This window comes from Anomaloglossus baeobatrachus, chromosome 5, assembly GCF_048569485.1.
Source record: "Anomaloglossus baeobatrachus isolate aAnoBae1 chromosome 5, aAnoBae1.hap1, whole genome shotgun sequence".
NCBI classification, from domain to species: Eukaryota; Metazoa; Chordata; class Amphibia; order Anura; family Aromobatidae; genus Anomaloglossus; species Anomaloglossus baeobatrachus.
The window spans coordinates 395,989,409-396,014,004 of NC_134357.1; the positions used below are offsets into that span (position 1 = coordinate 395,989,409).

Consider the following 24,596-nt stretch of genomic DNA (forward strand, 5'->3'; position numbering starts at 1 on the left):
GTATTGCTGGAGCGCAAGGCTCCATCGCAACAATCGCCCATTCGTCCCAGAGACGGTGTGCAACCAGCTGAGGGGATTGTGGTCCGTCTCCACGATGAAGTGGCGCCCGTATAGATAGGGTTGCAGACGCTGCAGGGCCCACACTATGGCCAGGCACTCCTTCTCCATCGTGGAATAGGCAACTTCCCTTGGTAACAGCTTCCTGCTCAGGTACAAGACTGGGTGCTCTTGGCTCGCAGAGTCCACCTGGCTGAGCACCGCACCGAGGCCGAAGTCACTGGCGTCGGTCTGTACTACAAACGGCCGCGTGAAGTCGGCTGCCTGTAGCACGGGCGGGCTGGACAGGGCGTCCTTTAGGGCCCGGAAGGCTGTCTCGCAGTCCATTGTCCAATCGACTGCAGAGGGCAGCTTCTTCTTGGTGAGGTCCGTCAAGGGCTTTGCCAGGCTACTATAGCATGGAACAAACCTCCTATAGTACCCAGCGGTCCCCAAGAAGGACATCACCTGCTTCTTGGTCCTGGGGGTGGGCCAGGATGCGATGGCTTCCACTTTCTCAGGCTCGGGCTTCAGTGTTCTCCCACCTACCCGGTGACCGAGGTACTGGACCTCGCTCATGGCCAGCTGACACTTTCCCGGCTTGATGGTCAAACCTGCCCGGTGGATCCGCCTGAGCACCTGTGCTAGATGCTCTAGGTGGTCCTCCCAGGTGGGACTGAAGACGGCAATGTCATCTAGGTACGCGGCCGCGTACCCTTCAAGTCCCTTGAGCAGGGTGTTGACCATCCGCTGGAAAGTGGCAGGGGCATTCCTCATCCCGAATGGCATCACCGTGGACTCGTATAGTCCAAATGGGGTAATAAAGGCAGAGCGTTCCCTGGCCTTGCGAGTCAGGGGGATCTGCCAATATCCCCGGCTCAGATCCATGATGGTCAGGTACTGAGCCCCGGCCAACTGATCGAGCAGGTCATCGATGCGTGGCATTGGGTACGCATCGGCGACCGTGACAGCATTGAGCCCCCTGTAGTCCACGCAGAACCGAGTGGTTCGGTCCTTCTTAGGGACGAGGACTACAGGCGAGGCCCAAGCGCTGTTGGATGCCTGGATCACCCCCAGCTTCAGCATCTCGTCAATCTCCTGGCGCATGTGTTGCTGCACCTCCAGGGAGACCCGATATGCTGAACGCCGGATCGGGGGATGATCCCCAGTGTCCACGTGATGGACAGCCAAGTCAGTCCTTCCGGGCTGGTTGGTAAACAACCCCCGGAAGGGGAGGAGGGTGGCCCACAGCTGGGACCGTTGGTCTTCCAAGAGCTGGTGGCCAACCTCCACATCCTCAATGGATCCGCCTGCCCTAACCTGGGCTAGCATATCCAAGAGGGTTTCCGCTTCTCCCTCCTCGGGCAGGTTGCACACGGGGAGCGCACATGCCTCCCGCTCATGATGTGCCTTCATCATGTTCACATGGAAGGGCTTCCGCCTTCCACGGGCAGGGTCCAGGGTGACCAGGTACGTCACAGGGTTGAGCTGCTGGTACACGAGGTATGGGCCTTCCCAGGCTGCCTGAAGCTTGTCCTGTGGTACGGGGACCAGTACCCACACCTTTTGACCCACTTGGTAGGTCCTCTCACAAGCGTTCTGGTCGTACCAACGCTTCTGATCGGCCTGGGCTTGAGCCATATTGTCGTGTACCAGTTGCGTCAAGGCCTGCATTTTGTCCCGGAAGCGCATGACATACTCGATAACCGACACTCCAGGGGTGGCCAAATCCCCTTCCCAAGCCTCTTTCACCAGAGCCAGGGGGCCCCGCACACGTCGCCCGTACAGGAGCTCAAACGGTGAGAATCCTGTTGAGGCCTGTGGAACCTCCCGGTAAGCAAATAACAGGTGTGGGAGATACCGCTCCCAGTCACGCCCATGGGAGTCGACCAACATCTTAAGCATCTGCTTTAAGGTGCCATTGAACCGCTCGCACAGGCCATTAGTCTGTGGATGGTACGGGCTGGCCACCAGATGTCGCACCTGGACTTGCTTACAGAGGGCCTCCATCAGCTGGGACATGAATTGGGTCCCCCGGTCAGTGAGCATTTCCTGGGGAAAACCCACTCGGGAGAAAATCTCCAGCAATGCGGTGGCCACCTTGTCAGCCCGAATGGACGACAAGGCCACTGCTTCCGGGTACCGGGTGGCATAGTCCACTACCGTCAGTATGAAGCGTTTCCCGGAGCTGCTGGGGATGGCCAGCGGGCCGACCAGATCCACAGCCACCCTCCTGAAAGGCTCATCGATGATTGGCAGAGATACTAGTGGGGCTTTGGGGTGTGGCCCCGCCTTCCCCACTCTCTGACAGGTTTCACACGAACGGCAGTAGGCAGCCACATCGGCCCCCATTTTTGGCCAGTAGAAATGCTGGTTTAACCTGGCCTTGGTCTTGGCGATCCCTAGGTGTCCGGCCATCGAAATCTCATGTGCGATCCGCAACAACTCCGTCCGGAACGGATAGGGTACCACCAACTGTCGGTCCCTGGGCCACGCCTCCGGTGAACCCTGCTGGACCGTGGCCCGGTACAGCCGTCCTTGGTCCCAGACCACTCGCTCCGGGTCCGAGTCCGAGGGAGGCTGTGCCGCCTGCTCCTTAAGAGCTTTCAGGCTGTCGTCAGCTTCTAACGCTGCCTAAAACCCCTGACTAGATGTGGCCAGAATCGACGAGACTGTCACATCTTCGGTCAGTACCCCGGGACCTGTGTCCTGGCCTCCAACTGACTCGGCTGCCACTTGGTCAGAAGGGGAAGAGCTATCGGACCTCCGGGAGGCCCCTTGGCTTCCAGCACTCCCACTGCGGGTGACAGCGGCCACAGCCGCTGCGACCGTGGGTCGTGCCTGCTCCTCCTCCGTTCCTGACCAAGTCGCCGGTTCAGGCAGACCTACCTGGCTTCCTGACACCCCGGTTGTGGGGGAACCATGCACCGAGATCTTACCTGGGAGCACTTCCGCTCCTGGACCGGCCCCAATCTCACCTGCCTGTTCCCCTCCTGCAGCAACAGAACCCCGCTGTGAAATCGCTGGGGACCCCACATTTGCTGTGGTAGCCCCCACCCCACACACTGGTCCTCCCCCTGCAGCACCCTGCTCTCTGCTTATCCCTGCAGAGGGCAACAGATCCCAGCTCACAGGCTGGTTACTTGTAGAGGCATTGTCACACCTTTCTCTGACCCCCTCCCCTGTCACAGCTGCAGCTGTGTGTGTGTCTATGGTGTCTGTGCAAGCAGAAATATCAGAGTTCACTCCCTCCTCCCTTACATCATTCATAGATAACACATTAACATTGTCCGGAGGCATGTCAGTACTGGCTGAAGGTTCAGCCCTTGGTTGGGGCCCAAACTGGGAGGTTATCTGCCCCAAATCTGTCCCAAGTAGCACGTTTGCAGGGATCCGATCAGTTACCCCCACCTCCCTCACCCCTCGCCCTGCGCCCCAGTCCACATAAATGTCAGCAACAGGCAGCGCCGGGTCAGTGCCTCCAATCCCGGAGACAGCGAGGGTTTTTCCAGGGATCAAGTCCTGGGGGGACACCATCTCAGGCCGCACCAGAGTCACCTCCGAGGCGCTGTCTCGCAGTCCTATGGTCACAGACCGGCCGACGGTGACAGGTTGGAAGCTGTCCAGGGACCTACCACCACCCCCACCCACACAATACACCTTGGGCGGCCCTTGGGACGGGGACGGAGCCGGGGCCTTGGGACGCTGAGGGCACATGGCCTTGAAGTGTCCAGGTAGGTTGCACTGGTGGCACCGTCTTGGTTCCGCCACGGGCCTGGAGAGGGGAGTTGAGGGGGACACCCCCTGCAGTCTAGTGGCAGGTGGGGCAGTCGCAGAATTCATCTTACCCCCTCTCCAGGTGCTGCTGGTGGCCGCTCTCCTGGCCTCAGGGGCCCGGTTGTTGGTGTAGTCATCGGCAAGGGCAGCTGTAGCCGTGGACCCCTTTGGCTTCTGGTCTCGGATGAACTGGCGGAGATCCTCAGGGCAGTTCCACAAGAGTTGCTCCGTGATGAACAAGTCCAGGATCTCCGGTCCGGTGGAAAGCTGCAGGCCTTGGGTCCAGTGGTCGGCAGCTCGGGCAAGTGCCCGCCTGTGGTCAGCCCAGGAGTCCTTTGGTCCCTTCTGTAGGCTCCGGAACTTCTTGCGGTAGGACTCCGGGGTGAGGTTGTACTGTTGGATCAGGGCCCGCTTGATGGTGTCGTAGCCCTGATCTGCCTCAGCAGGCAAGTCCCCAAGGACATCCAGGGCCTTACCCCTTAAACGGGGGGTCAGGTATTTGGCCCACTGGTCCTTGTTCAGATGGTGCTGCAAGCAAGTCCGTTCAAAAGCAGTCAAGAAAGAGTCCAAGTCTCCATCCTTCTCCAGCACTGGGAAGTCCTCAACACGGACCTTTGGAAGTTTGGTGTCTCGAAGGTCACGTGTGGCTGATGAGGGCCGGAGCTGAGCTAGCTGCAGCTGGTAGTCACGGTCTGCCTGTCGCTCTCGCTCTCGCTCTTCACGCGCTGCCTGCCGCTCTCGCTCCGCAGCCTCACGCTCTGCGTGCCGCTCCGCAGCCTCAGCGTCACGCGCTGCCTGCCGCTCTGCCCTGCGCTCTGCCAGGAGTTCCTTGTAGCCCTTCTGGTCTCCAGCCTGGAGAAGGGCCATAGCCATTTGAAGAAGGCTATCCGAGCCTCCCAGGCTCGGTGGAATGGCACGTGGTGATCTGCGGCACGCTGCGGAGCCTGGTGATTCACTGTCCATTGCAGAGCGGAGGGCTGGCATCTGGCTCGTTGAGGACCCTTGGGTGAGCTGCTCCTCATCTTGTCCAGCAGTGCCAGGTTGTGCAATGTCCTCTGCAGAGCTGTTTTCTGGCGTCGAGCTCCTGGAGGACTCGTGGGCAACCTCCTCATTGCTGTCCACAGCACCGTCCTCCCTCTCTTCGGCTCCTGCTTTAGCATTGGCCAGTTGCATAGCTCTGCTCCTGGTGCCATCAGCCATTCTTGCAGACTTTTGGTCACTGACACAGAACTGACACCTGATGCCTCCACACACCTTACAGTATCTGCACTCTGACACTCTAGTGTTGAGCTGGTCTGAAGACCCCAGCAGCCACAGCTGCTGCAGGCAGTCTTTAGTGTCTGGGAGTATGGGTCTCACACTCACACACACTATTATCTCGATCCCACCGCTATGCCACCAATATGTCACAAACCACCGGGGGGGTCACTCAGAAATCCCCCGCGCTGGCTACCAGTACGTCACAATCGGGGGGTAACAAGTGGGGGTCACCCCTCCTTTATACCTCCCGACCGACAGACAGAGCACGTGACGCGCTCTCCAGCGCCCCTCTTATAGTCAGGCCAATTATGGAATTGCCCGACGATAAGCAAGGAGGCCGCTATACTACTTATGCCGATTATTGAAGGGTCCCCAGTGAGAGTAGGGTATATATTCCCCCGACCTCCGCGGGCGGAATATATAAAACCTCCCTGAATCTCACTGGCCTCCCAACAATAATCCTTGGCACAACTCGCTGCCACCAACCGCTTCACGGTAACTATTAGCCGAACACACAGACGTGGGATTCAAGATCGAGATAACAGAACAGCCCAAGATTAATTATATAATTTAATCAGCCTAAAGCACACTAGAACTACAATATATACAATAGGGAATCTACAGAATATACAGTTATGTCAGAGTACAGTTACAATCAAAGCATGGGTTACAAACAGGCATACACAGTTCCAGCAGTTACCTTGTTGCGTCTGGCCACAGGGGGGCGCTGTAGACCAGGTTTCCAGGAACTCCCTCACAGGTCTTTCCCAACCAGGCCCCCGAGCAGAAGAACACTGGAAAATGGCCGAAGTAGGGTTATCAACCTGGGCAGATCCAGGTCCCCTCCTACCTTAGTGACCTCACAGGGAAGCACTGCCACTCCCCCTGCATGGATCAGAATTATCCAGCAAAGGGGATATTGGCCATAACTTTGCCTGGGAGCGTCGTAGGCGGACGCCAATGCTCTCATTGTGACAGTTATGAATTTAGCTACAGAACGAGGGGACTCATGACCTGTCTGCCAGTTCCCCATTGGCTGATATCACGCCTGGGGCATTCCCCAATGTCCTGCTCCCATAAAAAGGGGGTGCCGGCATCGTCCACATGCGGAGACACCATTTTTATGGTTGCCATATTTATCGGAAATATGGCTTGCGAGATATGAACCATTTTTTACTGGAGTCGTTCTGTCTAGCTGGTTCCATAGCCTTGCTAATGAGATACAACTCTTGTTACAGGGTGACGGCAGGGAGTCATCCTGTGTCCATTGTTCCCACACCACCTCATCTCCATATCACAGGACATGGCCATGGGATTTGTTGCTAAACCAGTTGTGTGAAGGAAAGGGGGGGTGACACCAGGAGAGTGCTTCCTGACATACTTGAATATCATGATTTATCGTCATATCTCCGGATTTACCTCACAGCACCACAAATGGCAAAAACAATTGACAGGGTCCTTTTCTGAACGCATGGTTTTTGACCAAACTTATGCAAATTATGAGATGCGTTTGGAAACGCAAAGTGCGGACAAGAAATCATGAATTCTCATTGTCTTTAATGAAAAACCAAAACGCATGCATTTGGGCACAAAAACGCTGCAGTTCAAAACTGATCCTAAACGCACCTGAAACGCAGGTGAAAACTGAAAGTGCGCATATAGCCTAAAGGTGTTGTTTTGGGATTTTAAGAAAAGTACCCTAATAGCTCCAAATGTGATTAAAAAAAATTCCCTATTACATCCTCGTTTTTGGTGGTCTTTATATACTTCATCCGCATGAATGATATCATACATGTCAACTCGACTCATGCACTAAATCACTGGTCTTCACAACCTAAAACTGTACACAGGGGCGTACATAGAAATCATGAGGCCCCATAATAGAAGTTCAAATTGTGCCCCCTCCACCTTCCCACCAAAAAAATGGATTAATTTCCCCCTGGGTCACAGAAGAGCATATCTTTCAACTTTACAGCTCTTACAAAGTAATTTTCCTCCTACTGTAGCATCTAGATTCCTCTCTCATTGCAGTGATAAACTGTGATGTCAACAAAAGTACCTGACGAACACTGTATTATACCCCACAGTGAATTCCGCCACACACTCAGTATGATGACCCTACTGTACCATCCTTCCCGGCAAAGTATGGTGACCCCCAACACAGTATGATCCCCAACTGTGACCCTACCACACGGCCACGCAGCTATCTATGCAGTGTAATGGCCCCACACCTCTTCACATTGGAAAATGGCCCTCACTAGCCCTACAAACAATATAATGGTCCCCAAACAGCCCTCTGCACTGTATCATGGACCCCACACAAAGCGTCACACTGTATAATTGATTGCATACAAATATAAAAGCCCTAAAATAGCCCTCCATAAAGTATAAAGGTAACCACATAGCCCTCAAAATATTATAATGGCCCCGACATAACCTTTCATATAGTATATTGGGTCTCTCATAGTCCTCCATATAGTATAATGCTCTCCCCATAGTCCTCCATATATTATAACACAGACCCCATAGTCCTCCATATAATATAATTCACACCCCATAGCTCTCCATATAGCATTATGCACACCCGATAGTTCATATAGAATAATACACAACCCATAGTCCTCCATATAGTATAACGCACACCCCATAGTTAATATAGAATAATGCACAACCCATAGTCCTCCATATAGGATAACGCACACCCCATAGTCTTCCATAAAGTATAATGCACCCCATAGTCATCTCGTATTATGGCCACCACTATACTCATTGACTAAAAAATATATACCTCCCATTGTTCCCCTGCTGCTCCGCTGCTCCGTTCTCCATGTTGAGAGTCCTATAGCATGCTTATCTCGGCACAGCAGACGCACAGTAGTGATGTAATCGCGCCCGCTTTACTAAAATATCGGACAGCGAGTGGGAATGATGGAGGAGGGATAATCAGTGGAGTGTTCCCTCTGTCCTCATTGCTTTGAACTATATTGACATACGTGATCTAATGCCTTCTCAGTTCACGGGCCCTATAGCGGCTGCGTGGTCTGCTGCTATTGGCGAAATGCCACTTACTGTACACACAGGTACACTGATTAAGCCAATGATTGGCTGCAGCGGTAACGTGGACCACTAGAGAGAAAGAACAGCACAGCACCGTATTCTGTTTAGTGGCCTTGTCAGATACGTCATCTCAGCTCCTATTGATTCAATAGAAGTGTATACTGACCTCCGATCCTATGGATAGATCTTCAGTATTGGAAACCCAGAGAACCCTGTAATGGTAAACCCGATATTCAGCCATCTCTGATTCCTGCCTCTCTTTTCTGTTACAATCTCCATTGAGCTCCCTCAGATTTGTCACCCGCTTTCCCACACTCCTGAGTAAAATACAACACAACTAGGCCGGGATATATTACTATGTCATTAAACAGACTTGTCATTCAGATTCTTTGAACATTGCTGACAACCCTTGGGGGAGACGTAATTTCCGCCATATTGTGTCTTATATTAGTAAATCTGCAGCTCCTGAGGGTAATGGCGTATTTTCTATATATTTGCCCTCTGTGTATATGAAGCTGTGGTATTTGTGAGGAATTTGAGTCTTAACACACGACTTCTAGGGCAAAGGTGAAGCAGTGTCACCGTCTGTCTGAACCGCTGTAATTATGGCTTCCCAACACTTACACAATCAGACAGAAATCCTAATGTAAGCCAGCCGTGACCTAGCAGAGCTGAGTTTCCTCACAGCGATAACTTGGTCCTGTCAGAAAATACAAGACTAGCCGGCCTGGTGCTTGGACACATGTGGCCATCTTTGTCCACCTTTCGGTTGCCTTAGTGTAGTTAACTTTTTGCACCACATTTTTGCCGCTTGTTATGTCGCGGGCGGAGGGGATGCGCTCGCCACGCTCGGGTCCGCGGCTGCTGCTGCTGCTCGGTGGCTTGAGCGGTGGGCCGGACTCGGGGACTCTAGCAGCGCTCCTCGCCCACGAGTGAAAAGAGGGTGGTTTGTTTTGGGAGATAGTTCGTAACGCCACCCACGGGTCGTGGTAATTATAGGCACCACCACTGCTGGTGACGGGGATCCCGGGAGAGATGGTAGGGAGCAGCTAGGATGTTGTCCCCTCCGTGGGTAGTGGTTGGTGATCCCGGAGCCCGGTGGTGTAACGGGGAGGCTGGATGGCTGGGGTGCAGGGTTGCAGGGGCAGCGCGGCGCGGTGCCGGATGGCACTGTTGTACTCACTCAGACACAGATGCACAGAGTCTCTGGTAAACCAAACGGCTGGATGGACGGGTCCCGCAGCCGGCTGCAGTGTTTGTGCTCTCCCCGGACAGTGTGATGGTGGCTGTCTTTCCCTGCACCTTGGTAGAATGTTCTGACTCCTGTGGTTGCCCACCGGTAGTCTGCTCCCCGGCGTATAGGTACTGAAGGAGCCCGTTTTGCCCGCAGGCTCTGGCCCTTGGATCTCTAGCCTATGGCGGTGGCTGTGTATCCTCACGGTGTGGACTGTCTTCTGTCGGGTCTTGGTTGTTAGGAAACCCCTGGTGTTCCGGTCACACTCGGATTTGACCGTTGTCGGCGGCTCCAAGCCTAGTCGGGGTCTGATGGCCCTGCTTGTGTGCTTAGCTTCACTCCGCTCCCCGGTTCGGTACCGGCGGGCCACCGCCCGACCCCGGTCCTACGGTTCCGCAGAGATCCACTAACTCCTGCAGACGGCCACCACCATCTGCCAACCTTGCTGTTTGTGTCTGGGCCCCTACCCAGACACCGACAGTTTCTGACATCTCACTTTCAACTCCAAACTCAATCTCTGTCACTTTTCCCGCCTCCAGGCCTGTGAACTCCTCGGTGGGTGGGACCAACCGCCTGGCTCCGCCCCACCTGGTGTGGACATCAGACCCTGGAGGGAGGCAACAAGGGTTTTTTGTCTGACTGGTGTGACTATCCAGGGGAGGGGGTGTGTAATTGTGTTATGTTTGTGACTACCTGGCTAGTCCAGGGCGTCACAGTTACGCACTCCCTTCCCACTAACTCACGCCCACATGTCAGTCTCGTGTATGGATGGGGAGAGCTAATATATGAAAAATATATTACCCCCTACGGACCAGTAATGGTCGGAGCAAACGTGAAGATAGGCTCAAACATTTTTTAGAGGCAGATACATTTCCGACCATTGCCCTTTGTGTCCCATCCTTGGGCCGATGTTTGGAGCAGTTGTAACAGTGTACGTGATATTGAGTCTCATTTTGGCAGTGAGCCTCACCTCACCTCTTCTCTGTTCTTCGTAACATACTTTGTCCGCTCCCCCCAGTCTCTCCTCCATCTGCTTTCCATTCGGACCCCATTGAATTTGAGGATTTGTTCAACTGACAAACATCTGACCTTATTTGCCTTTGTGAAGGAAAGATTATCATTTATGGCTTGAGCGTTACATATGCAGAGGTTGTCACCCAGCTTTCCTAGTGTCCTGACTAGTGGAGATAGGGCCTGGTTTCCATTCATCGGGCCACTTCACTATTCTCCCCTCTACCGTGGTACAGTAACTCCAGAGGGAAACTGATGCCGGAAGTGATTCCATAGGTTTCTATGGGATTGTTCCTATTTATCCGCCACCAGATTGCTTTTAGGGCCAGATCAGAATACGATACATACAATGTGTACTAAACCAGCTCTGGACGCCAGCATCACTTCATACTTGTGTTTTTGTTATCAGTTGTCCAGCTACAAAAAGTGACGACACCATGTATTTCTGATCCAGAAGTCTAGGAGTGGTTAGGTGACACTGACAACCAATATGGCCACTGATATATAATGTGGCTTTCCATGTGTCCTGACTAGTGGAGATAGGGCCTGGTTTCCATTTATCGGGCCATTCTACTATTTGTCCCTCCAGTGTAGTACAGTAACTCCAGAGGGAAACTGATGCTAGTAGTGATTCCATAGGTTTCTATGGGATTGTTCCCATTTATCCAGCACCAGATTGATTTTAGGGCCAGATCAGAAAAGGCTACAACATAACGTATTTCTCATCAAGAAGTCTAGGAATGGTTAGGTGACACTGACAACCAATATGGCCACTGATATATAATGTGCAGGTAATCACCCAGCTTTCCAAGTGTCCTGACTAGTGGAGATAGGGCCTGGTTTCCATTTATCGGGCCATTTTACTATTTGTCCCTCCAGTGTGGTACAGAGACCACACTGAGGGAATCTGATGCTAGAAGTTCTTGTTCCCATTTATCCGGCACCAGATTGATTTTAGGGCCAGATCAGAAAAGGCTACGACACAACCTATTGCTCATCCAGAAGTCTAGGAATGGCTGGGTGAATATGACCACTGATATATAATATCTAGGTAATCATCCAGCTTTCCTAGTGTCGCGAAAGGCCAATCTGTATCAACAGAGACAGGTTATGTATAGCAGATTAGTAAGAAGTCGCATTGCCGGCCATATTTACCATCCATGCCGATATGCGGGCTGATAGATCACACTGAATCAGTGCTCATTATAGGGGAGCCACAGACTCACCTCTGACTCATTTCAGTTTCCGTTGGTAGAAATTTCAGCTTTTCATTTTTTTTCCTTTCTTTGAATAGAAATGGTTTTCATGAATATGTCCAGATCTGTGTACAATAGCGGTGCCTCACTACTTCCTGCTGCAGGAACATTCCTACAATTCAGCACTCAAGGGATCCGGTCAACCCATATCATTGGATGAAATTCCGCAATCTCCCTCAATAATGGATCATTCCTATGTAAAATCTGCTACTTGTGTGTCGTTTTTTTCCATCATGATAGTCCGCTGAATCTTAGATGTCAATTTTAAAGCTTACCACTAGGGGGAGCTTACTGTATACCGTCAATACAGTGAGCCCTACAATAACACAGTATGTAGGGAGCTCTCAAGCTCCCCCTAGTGGTAGCTGCAGATATATAGAAAACTACTTTTTAACTCTGAAACCTTTTTTTTTTCCTGGTCTGAAGATATAAAAAAGCCCAGCACAGTGGTGGAAATATATAAATGACTTGATAATAAAAGGTAGTGAATCACTGTAAAGTGACCTCTAGATGAGACTTTTTTGATTGCAGGTAATCATAGGGTTTTGCAATGATACAAAATCAGCAGCACAGATGCCATTAACCTCATGATCATGGTGTCTGTTACCTTTGGGTATTCTGCACAATCATGAGTCTCCTATGCTACTTCGTATTCTATAAATTTGTCGTTTGTGACATATTCTGGATGAATTATATTGTTAGCGTCTGTATTTGCAGACAGAGAATATATCAGTATTATTGCATAGAATAATTGTTAATTCATGTTTTATTTTTCTCTTCAGCTATTGAGACCCAGAGTACCAGTTCGGAGGAAATTGTCCCCAGTCCCCCATCTCCGCCACCTCTCCCCAGAATCTACAAACCCTGTTTTGTGTGTCAAGACAAGAGTTCTGGTTATCACTATGGGGTCAGTGCCTGCGAGGGCTGTAAGGTAAGTGAATCAATGTATGGGGGGCGGTGGTCACATAAATGTAAGGCAGCTACGTCATGCTACATTAAAGGCTCATACAAACTCACACGATTCATTAAGCAGTTTACGCTAGAAAAAGTTGTGCAAAAATGTAGCAATAATCATTGTAGGTCAGTGAACACTAAGGGGCCCTTTGCACACAACGACATCGCAAGCCGATGCTGCGATGCCAAGCGCGATAGTCCCCGCCCCCATCGCAGCTGCGATATCAGTGTGATAGCTGGCGTAGCGAACATTATCGCTATGGCAGCTTCACATGCACTCACCTGCCCTGTGACGTCGCTCTGGCCGGCGACCCGCCTCCTTATTAAGGGGCGGGTCGTGCGGCGTCATAGCGACGTCACACGGCAGGCGGCCAAAAGAAGGGGAGGGGTGGAGATGAGCGGGATGTAAATATCCCGCCCACCTCCTTCCTTCCGCATTGGCGGCCGTGATGCCGGTAGATGTTCCTCGCTCCTGCGGCTTCACACACAGCGATTTGTGCTGCCGCTGGAACGAGGAACAACATCGTAACAGAGATCATTTCCAAATCATGGAAATGACCGACGCTACACTGACGATACGATTACGACGTTTTTGCGCTCGTTAATCGTATCAAAAAGGCTTTACACACTACGATGTTGCATGCGATGCCGGAAGTGCGTCACTTTCAATTTGACCCCACCGACATCGCACCTGCGATGTCGTAGTGTGCAAAGGGCCCCTTAAGACTAATAATGAGAATTGCTGACGATCCGCTGTACTAAAGCAGGGTAAATCCTGCGTCATCACTTTTCTAAATGCTGGGCCGCACACAGGGCCGAGCACTGGCGGTGTGCTCCACGGTGCTGCGGATATGTATAGATTTCTATGTTAGAAACCTGCGCTGTCCTGCTGTGGCCTCATTCAGAGCAGATAAGAGGTTCTTCCTCATGTAAGGAATCCACCTGCCCTCCATACTGTGATGTTCACTCAGCATGGGACTTAAAATCACAGGATAACAGCAGCGCACAAATTCATTATAAAGCTGTATGTTATCTGTGCTGTGATTTTACACAGTGCTGTTCAGATCGTGTAGCATGAGCAGCTGTGGAGGTGTACGTGTGTGTATGTATATATATATATATATATATATATATATAAAATGTGTGTGTATGTATGTATATACAGTCATATGAAAAAGTTTGGGCACCCCTATTAATGTTAACCTTTTTTCTTTATAACAATTTGGGTTTTTGCAACAGCTATTTTAGTTTCATATATCTAATAACTGATGGACTGAGTAATATTTCTGGATTGAAATGAGGTTTATTGTACTAACAGAAAATGTGAAATCCGCATTTAAACACAATTTGACCGGTGCAAAAGTATGGGCACCCTTATCAATTTCTTGATTTGAACACTCCTAACTACTGTTTACTGACTTACTAAAGGACTAAATTGGTTTTGTAACCTCATTGAGCTTTGAACTCATAGGCAGGTGTATCCAATCATGAGAAAAGGTATTTAAGGTGGCCACTTGCAAGTTGTTCTCCTATTTGAATCTCCTATGAAGAGTAGCATCATGGGCTCCTCAAAACAACTCTCAAATGATCTGAAAACAAAGATTATTCAACATAGTTGTTCAGGGGAAGGATACAAAAAGTTGTCTCAGAGATTTAAATAGTCAGTTTCCACTGTGAGGAACATAGTAAGGAAATGGAAGAACACAGGTACAGTTCTTGTTAAGCCCAGAAGTGGCAGGCCAAGAAAAATATCAAAAAGGCAGAGAAGAAGAATGGTGAAAACAGTCAAGGACAATCCACAGACCACCTCCAAAGACCTGCAGCATCATCTTGCTGCAGATGGTGTCAATGTGCATCGGTCAACAATACAGCGCACGTTGCACAAGGAGAAGCTGAATGGGAGAGTGATGCGAAAGAAGCCGTTTCTGCAAGCACGCCACAAACAGAGTCGTCTGAGGTATGCAAAAGCACATTTGGACAAGCCAGTTACATTTTGGAAGAAGGTCCTGTGGACTGATGAAACAAAGATTGAGCTGTTTGGTTATACAAAAAGGCGTTATGCATGGAAGCAAAAAAACATGGCATTCCAAGAAAAGCACTTGCTACCCACAGTAAAATTTGGTGGAGGTTCCATCATGCTTTGGGGCTGTGTGGCCAATGCCGGCACCGGGAATCTTGTTAAAGTTGAGGGTCGCATGGATTCAACTCAGTATCAGCAGATTCTTGACAATAATGTGCAAGAATCAGTGACGAAGTTGAAGTTACGCAGGGGATGGATATTTCAGCAAGACAATGATCCAAAACACCGCTCCAGATGTACTCAGGCATTCATGCAGAGGAACAATTACAATGTTCTGGAATAGCCATCCCAGTCCCCAGACCTGAATATCATTGAAAATCTGTGGGATGATTTGAAGCGTGCTGTCCATGCTCGGCGACCATCAAACTTAACTGAACTGGAATTGTTTTGTAAACAGGAATGGTCAAATATACCTTCATCCAGGATGCAGGAACTCATTAAAAGCTACAGAGGCTGTTATTTTTGCAAAAGGAGGATCTACAAAATATTAATGTCACTTATAGGGTGAGGTGCCCATACTTTTGCACAGGTCAAATTTTGTTTAAATGCAGATTGCACATTTTCTGTTAGTACAATAAACCTCATTTCAATCCAGAAATATTACTCAGTCCATCCGTTATTAGATATATGAAACTGAAATACAGTCAGGGCCAGAAATATTTGGACAGTGACACAAGTTTTGTTATTTTAGCTGTTTACAAAAACATGTTCAGAAATACAATTATATGTATAATATGGGCTGAAAGTGCACACTCCCAGCTGCAATATGAGAGTTTTCACATCCAAATCGGAGAAAGGGTTTAGGAATCATAGCTCTGTAATGCATAGCCTCCTCTTTTTCAAGGGACCAAAAGTAATTGGACAAGGGACTCTAAGGGCTGCAATTAACTCTGAAGGTGTCTCCCTTGTTAACCTGTAATCAATGAAGTAGTTAAAAGGTCTGGGGTTGATTACAGGTGTGTGGTTTTGCATTTGGAAGCTGTTGCTGTGACCAGACAACATGCAGTCTAAGGAACTCTCAATTAAGGTGAAGCAGAACATCCTGAGGCTGAAAAAAAAGAAAAAATCCATCAGAGAGATAGCAGACATGCTTGGAGTAGCAAAATCAACAGTCGGGTACATTCTGAGAAAAAAGGAATTGACTGGTGAGCTTGGGAACTCAAAAAGGCCTGGGCGTCCACGGATGACAACAGTGGTGGATGATCGCCGCATACTTTCTTTGGTGAAGAAGAACCCGTTCACAACATCAACTGAAGTCCAGAACACTCTCAGTGAAGTAGGTGTATCTGTCTCTAAGTCAACAGTAAAGAGAAGAGTCCATGAAAGTAAATACAAAGGGTTCACATCTAGATGCAAACCATTCATCAATTCCAAAAATAGACAGGCCAGAGTTAAATTTGCTGAAAAACACCTCATGAAGCCAACTCAGTTCTGGAAAAGTATTCTATGGACAGATGAGACAAAGATCAGCCTGTACCAGAATGATGGGAAGAAAAAAGTTTGGAGAAGAAAGGGAACGGCACATGATCCAAGGCACACCACATCCTCTGTAAAACATGGTGGAGGCAACGTGATGGCATGGGCATGCATGGCTTTCAATGGCACTGGGTCACTTGTGTTTATTGATGACATAACAGCAGACAAGAGTAGCCGGATGAATTCTGAAGTGTACCGGGATATACTTTCAGCCCAGATTCAGCCAAATGCCGCAAAGTTGATCGGACGGCGCTTCATAGTACAGATGGACATGACCCCAAGCATACAGCCAAAGCTACCCAGGAGTTCATGAGTGCAAAAAAATGGAACATTCTGCAATGGCCAAGTCAATCACCAGATCTTAACCCAATTGAGCATGCATTTCACTTGCTCAAATCCAGACTTAAGATGGAGAGACCCACAAACAAGCAAGACCTGAAGGCTGCGGCTGTAAAGGCCTGGCAAAGCATTAAGAAGGAGGAAACCCAGCGTTTGGTGATGTCCATGGGTTCCAGACTTAAGGCAGTGATTTCCTCCAAAGGATTCGCAACAAAATATTGAAAATAAAAATATTTATTTATTTGTCCAATTACTTTTGACCTCCTAAAATGTGGAGTGTTTGTAAAGAAATGTGTACAATTCCTACAATTTCTATCAGATATTTTTGTTCAAACCTTCAAATTAAACGTTACAATCTGCACTTGAATTCTGTTGTAGAGGTTTCATTTCAAATCCAATGTGGTGGCATGCAGAGCCCAACTCGCGAAAATTGTCACTGTCCAAATATTTCTGGACCTAACTGTAGCTGTTGCAAAAACCCTAATTGTTATAAAGAAAAAAGGTTAACATTAATAGGGGTGCCCAAACTTTTTCATATGACTGTATATATATTGAAGAGAACCTTTCAGGTGATTCATGCTTCCTAAACCGCAGGCAGCATGCATTGCAGACTGGCCGCATGACTACAGCTGTGTATATTATTCTCTGAAGCGCTTTGGCGTTCAAGACAAATATAATAAGCAGAGCTGGAGACAAGGCTGGTTCGCCACCAACTCTGGCCAGATCTTCCCTGCGCCTCAGCGGCACTGAGAAGAGACCATAGCCAGAGACCAGATTACTACACCGCTTCAAAGTATATATTCTCTGAGACACTGGAGTGTTTGAGAGTGGTATACCTGGCTGTAATCATGTTGCCAGGCTCTGATTCATGCTACCTGCGGTTCGGGCAGCATGATTCCTCTTGACAGGTTCCCATTAAGCTCTGATCACTTTTCTGTTGTGAATTCTATATGTGGACACCACAATTCCGGGTGACTAACAGGCTTCAATTTTTTATGATGGCTGTCTAGTTCCACTGCTGTAACCTTTGTATTAGCTAGAATTTTTTTTTTTATTAGTGTTCGTGGACAAGATTAGGAATAGCAGTGTTTTGGACGCAGCGTGTTTTCGCTGGATCAAAAATGCTGCGTTGTACAGTAGAAGTACAGTGGGAGGGATTTTTTTACATCCCATGTCCACCGTGGTTTTTTTTCTGCTTTCTGAGCCACAGAATAATAATAATTTTATTCACTTATATAGCGCTATTAATTCCACAGCGCTTTACATACATTGGCAACACTGTCCCCATTGGGGCTCACAATCTAGAGTCCCTATCAGTATGTCTTTGGAGTGTGGGAGGAAACCCACGCAAACACAGGGAGAACATACAAACTCCTTGCAGATGGTGTCCTTGGTGGGATTTGAACCCAGGACCCCAGCGCTGCAAGACTGCAGTGCTAACCACTGAGCCATCGTGCCACCCGAATGTCAATTTATGCTTGTGGAGACACAAGTGTTCTCTGCAGGGAGACAACACTCACATCTCCGCAGGAGAAGACATACTGCGTCCATGACACAGCGTGTGCGGATCGTGTGTACCCACCCTTACAGTCAAAGGTTCTGAAATTGTGTTTTATTGATCCTCATAATTGACGCTCATTTTCTTAACTTTAGAATGTTCTACCCTGATCTGGATCCTCGGGCTTCTCCTCACCTACAGTATCTAAGGCTCTGTGCGCACTAGGCCGTTTTGCCCGCGGATTTACCCGCGGATTTGCTGCGGAAATTTCTTGAGAAATGTCTGCAATCTTTGTGCAGACATTTCCCAGCAAATTCTATGAAAAAAAAAATTGGTGTGCGCACTGTGCGGATTTTTCTCAAGAAATTTCCTTGAGAAGAATTTCTCAAGAAAATTTCTTGAGAAAATGAGCATGTCAATTCTTTTCTGCAGGTACCCTGCGGATTTCGGCAGTACAGCCTGCAAAATCCGCAGGGAACCACCCGCGGGAAAATCGCGGCAAATTTGCGGCTATTCCACGGCAAATCCGCATGCAGATTTGGTGCGGATTTTTTCTGGAGGTCCAGAAATCTTTCACTCCCAGAAGTTTCTCAAGACATTTTCTTGAGAAACTTCACATTTCTAGTGCGCACATAGCCTAATTCTATGTACTGGGCTTTTAAAGAGAAATAACTCTTAAGCTTTCACCTCTTAGTAAAAATCCACTGTTTTCAAGAATGGAGGGATTTGTAATTTGATTGTTTGCTCATTGCCTATGTTACCAGCCACTGCTGAAGTTTATCAGAGGTAACTGGTCTCCTCGACAATAGAGCTTGCAATGGCTGCCTTGATTCTGGTTGGGTTGCTTGATCCAGCCAGCTTCATTGTCCCTTTGCACCTTTGATGCTATAGAGGCAAAGCTGTGTTTGCAATCACTGATTGTGGGCACGCACCCTAAGGCCGGCTTTGCACACTACGACATCGCAGGTGCGATGTCGGGGGGGGTCAAATCGAAAGTGACGCACATCCGGCGTCGCAGTCGATATCGTAGTGTGTAAAGCATTTTTGATATGATTAAGGAGCGCAAAAGCGTCGTTATCGTATCATCGGTGTAGGGTCCAACATTTCCATAATTTGGCAGCAGCGACAGGTACGATGTTGTTCCTCGTTCCTGCGGCAGCACACATCGCTGTGTGAGAAGCCGCAGGAGCAAGGAACATCTCTTACCTGCGTCACCGCGTCTCACGCCGGCTCTGCGGAAGGACGGAGGTGGGCGGGATGTTTACATCCCGCTCATCTCCGCCCCACCACTTCTATTGGCCGCCTGCCGTGTGACGTCGCTGTGACACTGCACGACCCGCCCCCTTAGGAAGGAGGCAGGTTGCTGGCCAGAGCGACGTCACAGGGCAGGTAAGTGCGTGTGAAGCTGCCGTAGCGATAATGTTCGCTACGGCAGCTATCACAAGATATCGCATGTGCAACAGGGGCGGGTACTATCGCGCTCGGCATCGGCTAGCGATGCCGAGCGATGTCGCAACGTGCAAAGTACCCCTAAGAGTACACAGTTCACGCCAGTGGCTCAGCCATGCCACCAGCCCTAATTGAAGGAACTTGATGATGAAGTTGTTCCAAACATCTTGGAGAACTAACCAGATATCTTCTGTGGATGTAAGCTTACAAAAATCCTTCTCTCGTCATGTAATCCCACATAGACTCGATGATGTTGACATCAGGCCTCTGTGGGGCCATATCATGAATTCCAGGAGTCCTTGTTCTTATGTATTGTCATTGTTTTGATACAGAATAAGTTGAAAGCAAAACGCCTGCGTGTTGGTATTGCATGATGGATATGTATCTGCCTGTATTTCTCAGCTTTTGAGGACACCAAGAAATCGTCAACATTGTGGACCGTAGACACAGTGGTCCAAAAAGGACACTTGGTGCAGCAGATGAAAGACATCTCATGCTTACTTCCCTTCAAAATCAGAAGATATCCAGCAGTGCAATCAGCCCAAAACTGGCAGCAAGGGAGACCCAGTAACAACCCTCTACTGTTCAGAGATGTCTGTCCAGAAGTGGTCAGAATGGAAGAATTGCAACAGAAAAGCCATACCTTAGATATGACAATAAGGCCAAGTGACTCCACTGTGCATGAAATTATAGGAACTGGGGTGCAGAAAAACGGCAGTAGGTACTCTGGACTGAGGAGTCAAAATGTGAAATATTTGGCTGTAACACAAGGCAATTTGTCACCGAAGGACTGGAAAGTGGTACATTAATGTGTCTGTAGCGGCAGTGAAGCATGGTGGAGGTTCTTTGCAAGTTTAGGGCTGCATTTCAACAACTGGAATTGGGAATTTGGTCTGGATTTATGGTGTCCTCAGTGCATATCATGCAATTGTACCATCAGGAAGACCGCTGGATTCATAGTTACTCTACGGCAACAACAACGTTAAACAAACAATATCTTTAGGAACTATCCTCAGTGTAAAAGAGAACAAGTAGTCCTGGAAGTGATGATATGGCCTCCACAGAGCCCTGAAGAAGATGTGTGGTTAGTTCTCCAAGATGTTTGAAACAACACAAACTATTGAGTTCCTTCAAAATCTGTGCCAGTGTACCTAGGAAAATTGATGCTGTTTTGAAGGCAAAGAGCGGTCACACCAAATATTGATGATTTAGATTTGTCTTTTGTTCATTCACTTCGCATTTTGTTAATTGATAAAAATATCCTATTAACATTTCTATTTTCAAAGCATTCTTACATTACAGCATTTTTTGCATACCAGCCTAAAACATTTGCACAGTGCTGTATATCAGACATACTTGTATGTAGACTAGTTTATTCTGTTCTAAGCAATCCTTACATTCCCCTTAAAACCTTGGAGCATCTTTGTATTAGGGTACGTGCCCATGATCAGGGTTTGGGGCTCTGTGGTCTAAGGGTCGGGGGACGCTTGTTACTCAACAGCAAATAATTGACATGCTTGCGGAGCGGAAAGTGCACTGCAGGTCGGATCTTGCTGTGGCCGCACACGCACAGTGGGCACTAGATTTCTATAAATCCCATCCACTGTACTTGTACTGTACAACGCAGCGTTTTGTACGCAGCAAAAACATACTGCATCCAAAACGCTGCAAACACCAATCGTGGGCACGCAGCCTTAAAACTTGTGTGACTCCTCTATTACCAATCCTGAAAATGTATGAATAAATAGGCATCTCGGTGTTACTGTCCCTGTCTGACATAGTCTGGCACTGTGCTCATTGACTGGACTGTGTGGAGAGTAGCATTAATAACAAGAGAAGGTCAATTAATTAATGTATTTATAGGAGGAATAACATAGATTTTTAGATTTATTTTTTTTTTTTCATTTTTATTTTCATAGGGAATACAAGTATTGAATAAATTGGACATGCCAATAACTGGCAGATACTTTATAATATCTTTTAGGTAATATTCTTTCCCAATCCAACAGGATCCATAGTGTTGGCCTAGAGTTCACCAGGCCATGGGAAACAACATGTAATGCACTGTGATATCACCATGAGCTGTGCCAAGCACACAATCTCAGCTCTGCTACACCTGTATGTGCCCTTGGGTTATTTATCCTCGGCTTTATCCCTCGCACGTATATGCACGTATCTCTGATCTTAGTAGACAATAGGGGAAATAAAGAATTGTGATTGGTGAGAATGTAACCTTTGTCCCCAGAATAGAGAACACTGAACCCTGATCTTTGCTGTTATTATTAGTATTAATAAAAATTAATATTGTTAATTGCTGTGATATAAATGGATCATATGTAGATGATAGAGTAAATTGGTTTCTCGGTATCTTCTCAGGGCTTTTTCCGACGCAGCATACAGAAAAACATGGTGTACACATGTCACCGGGACAAAAACTGCATAATAAACAAAGTGACGCGGAACCGCTGCCAGTACTGCCGGCTACAGAAGTGCTTCGAGGTTGGCATGTCCAAAGAATGTGAGTGTGCACGGGTCTTACGATACCGAGTAATGTTTTACATAAGAGAACTGCTTTGACAAATTAATTTTTCACCTGATAGCGAGTATCTGAAAATTGATTCCCCCATCGAATTCTGTTGGTTGGACGAATCGGTGGATTTTTTCGGACGTTGACGGTATATCCTCATTCTATAGGCCAGAATGCAAATGCGATTTCAGTGCAGGGCAAAATGGGGGCTCTGATCCAAAGTCTGGGTCCTACGTATGGTATATGCGGATTGGTCAGTTGCAGTCACCAAAGTGGGAATAACCACCGCCTACGCTGGCGGCACGTCTCCAGCAAAGTTATCTCTTGTGTGGTCAAGACGTCAGCTTTTCTGGCACACCGCACTATGCTGCTGTAAATATCACCGTCAGTACAGGTGGTTTGTGTTCGTCCATTCAGGGCTTTGGATGACTCCGATGTAAATTATATACTATATGAAATATATATGTGAACTATATATAATCTGTGTGCGTGGAAAGACCGCAAGGATTAAGAGATTAACCCATGCTCTCTTAGACCCATCAGGACAAATTTATGTTTAGCTGCGTGAGATAAGGATGTTAATCTGTAGCGTGACGCGCTGCAATAAACTCTGCTTCATCTGTAATCTTCAGCAAAAGTCCTGACATGTGGGAAAACGTGGTGGGTTGACTAGTACTGAGGCCTCGTTCTTTGTCACGTTATTTGGAGCACAGACCGCAGCTTGTCGCAGATAACAGCGGAGCGGTCCGGGTCTTCTTATCACCGATGTGTCAGTTTTATCTCCATTACTATATGTATTTTACTATCCTACCCCCATAGATATCAGCTGCTCATCATCAACACGTGTGAGTCACCGCATTGTGCTCGATCATGTAATGAGATATGACCGTATGTGTGCAGAACAGGGCCTCACATTCTGTGTTTGGCCTCCATTTAACATACATATGCGACATAAGAATTCAACACAGACTGATGCCTAACATTGGCCTCCCAGAACCCATAGACATTATGGCATAAGTTGATTCTTAAAGAATTCTGTGAAATAGTGTGACACCCTGGACTAGCCAGTGGGTCACAGACACAACACCACACACACCCCTTTCCCGGACAGGTGACATCAGTCACACAAAAACCCTTGTTGCCACCCTCCAGGGTCTGATGTCCACACCAGGTGGGGCGGAGCCAGGCAGTTGGCCCCGCCCACTGAGGAGTTCACAGGCCTGGAGGCTGGAAAACACAACAGTCAGTTCAGAGCAGTGGAAGGAGAGGAGGAAAGTCACGCATCGGCGGACATGAGTCCAGGCCCGCCAGTGGAACTGTTAGGTGTCTGGGTCGGAGCCCAGGCACCTCCAGCAAGGTCGGCAGACGGTGGTGGCCGTCTGCAGGAGTTGGCAGCATGGTCGGTGGAACCGTAGGATCGGGGTCGGGCGGTGGCCCGCCGGTACCGAACCGGGGAGCCGATTGGGAGCCAAGCACCAGGCAGGGTACTCAGACCCCGACTAGGCTACAAACCGCCCTGATAGTCAAATTCACTGATTGCGGTCTGGGCCTCAGGGGTTCATTCCCACCCAAGTCCCGATTGAAGGCAACAGCCCAACTATCCAGGATAAGTGCCACCGCCAAAGGCAAGAGATCCAAAGGGCCAGCGCCTGTGGGCAAACGGGCTCCTACGACACTTACACGCCGGGGAGCGGACTACCAGTGTCCAGGCACAGGAGTCAACGTCTACATAACACAGGTGCAGGGAAACGACAGCCATCACTAACACGTCCATGGAGAACACTGCAGCCGGCTGCGGGCCCCGTCCATTCTGCCGTTTGGTTTACCAGAGACTCCAGAGTTTCGTGTCAGAGTGAGTACACCAGCGCCTTCGGGCCGCGCACCGCACTGCACTGCACCCGCTTCCAGTACGCCCACGCTCCCATCGGCCCTGCCCACGGAGGGGGTTAACGCTGAGCTGCATAACACCGTCCCCGGGAGGCCTAGTCAACGGCAGCGGTGGTGTCCACCACACAATCACCACAACCCGTGGGTGGCGTCACAAACTTTACCAATTCCACTAAACAACAACCCGAACCCCTGCGTTCATCGCCACTACCCCTTTCAGAGCGACGTGACCCCCGGGTCCACGAGAGACTCGAGCCACTACCCGCAGTACACGAGCACAGACCCGAGGGGCTCGGCGGCCGCAGCCGAGGCAGTTGGGCGGTACAATAGCATAGTTTACTACTTCATTCCATATTTCATTGAGTTGGTATGTGTCATGATGCCACAAAATGGACACACTTTTGGCCTCCGTTTGGCTAACATAACCCCATAGACTAAAGCGGGCTTCACACGGTACGATCAATCGTGCAATTGCACGAGCGATCGTACCCGCCCCCGTTGTTTGTGCGTCACGGTCAAATCGCTGCCCGTGTCGCACAAAGTCGTTAAACCGCTGTCACACGTACTTACTTTCCAAACAACCTCGCTCTGGGCGGCAAACATCCTCTTCCTGTCACAGCGACGTCACACAGCGGTCGGCCAATAGAAGCGGAGGGGCGGAGATGAGCTCCTTCCTTCCGCATAGCCGGCTGGTGCCGCGGGACGCAGGTAAGCTATGTTCATCGTTCCCGTGTTGTCACACGGGATGTGTGCTG

The 24,596-nt window shown here is 49.0% G+C and overlaps 1 protein-coding gene across 4 annotated transcripts in view; it reads left to right on the forward strand.

Moving 5' to 3' along the window:
- Nucleotides 1–24,596, forward strand: part of RARA (retinoic acid receptor alpha) — a 188,479-nt gene that overhangs the window by 153,480 nt on the left and 10,403 nt on the right. For all 4 annotated transcript variants that reach the window (XM_075350153.1, XM_075350152.1, XM_075350154.1 and 1 more), the window contains 2 exons: nucleotides 12,414–12,562; nucleotides 21,804–21,945. In XM_075350153.1, coding sequence (XP_075206268.1) covers nucleotides 12,414–12,562; nucleotides 21,804–21,945 — 291 coding nt within the window. The remainder of the gene's footprint in view (nucleotides 1–12,413; nucleotides 12,563–21,803; nucleotides 21,946–24,596) is intronic.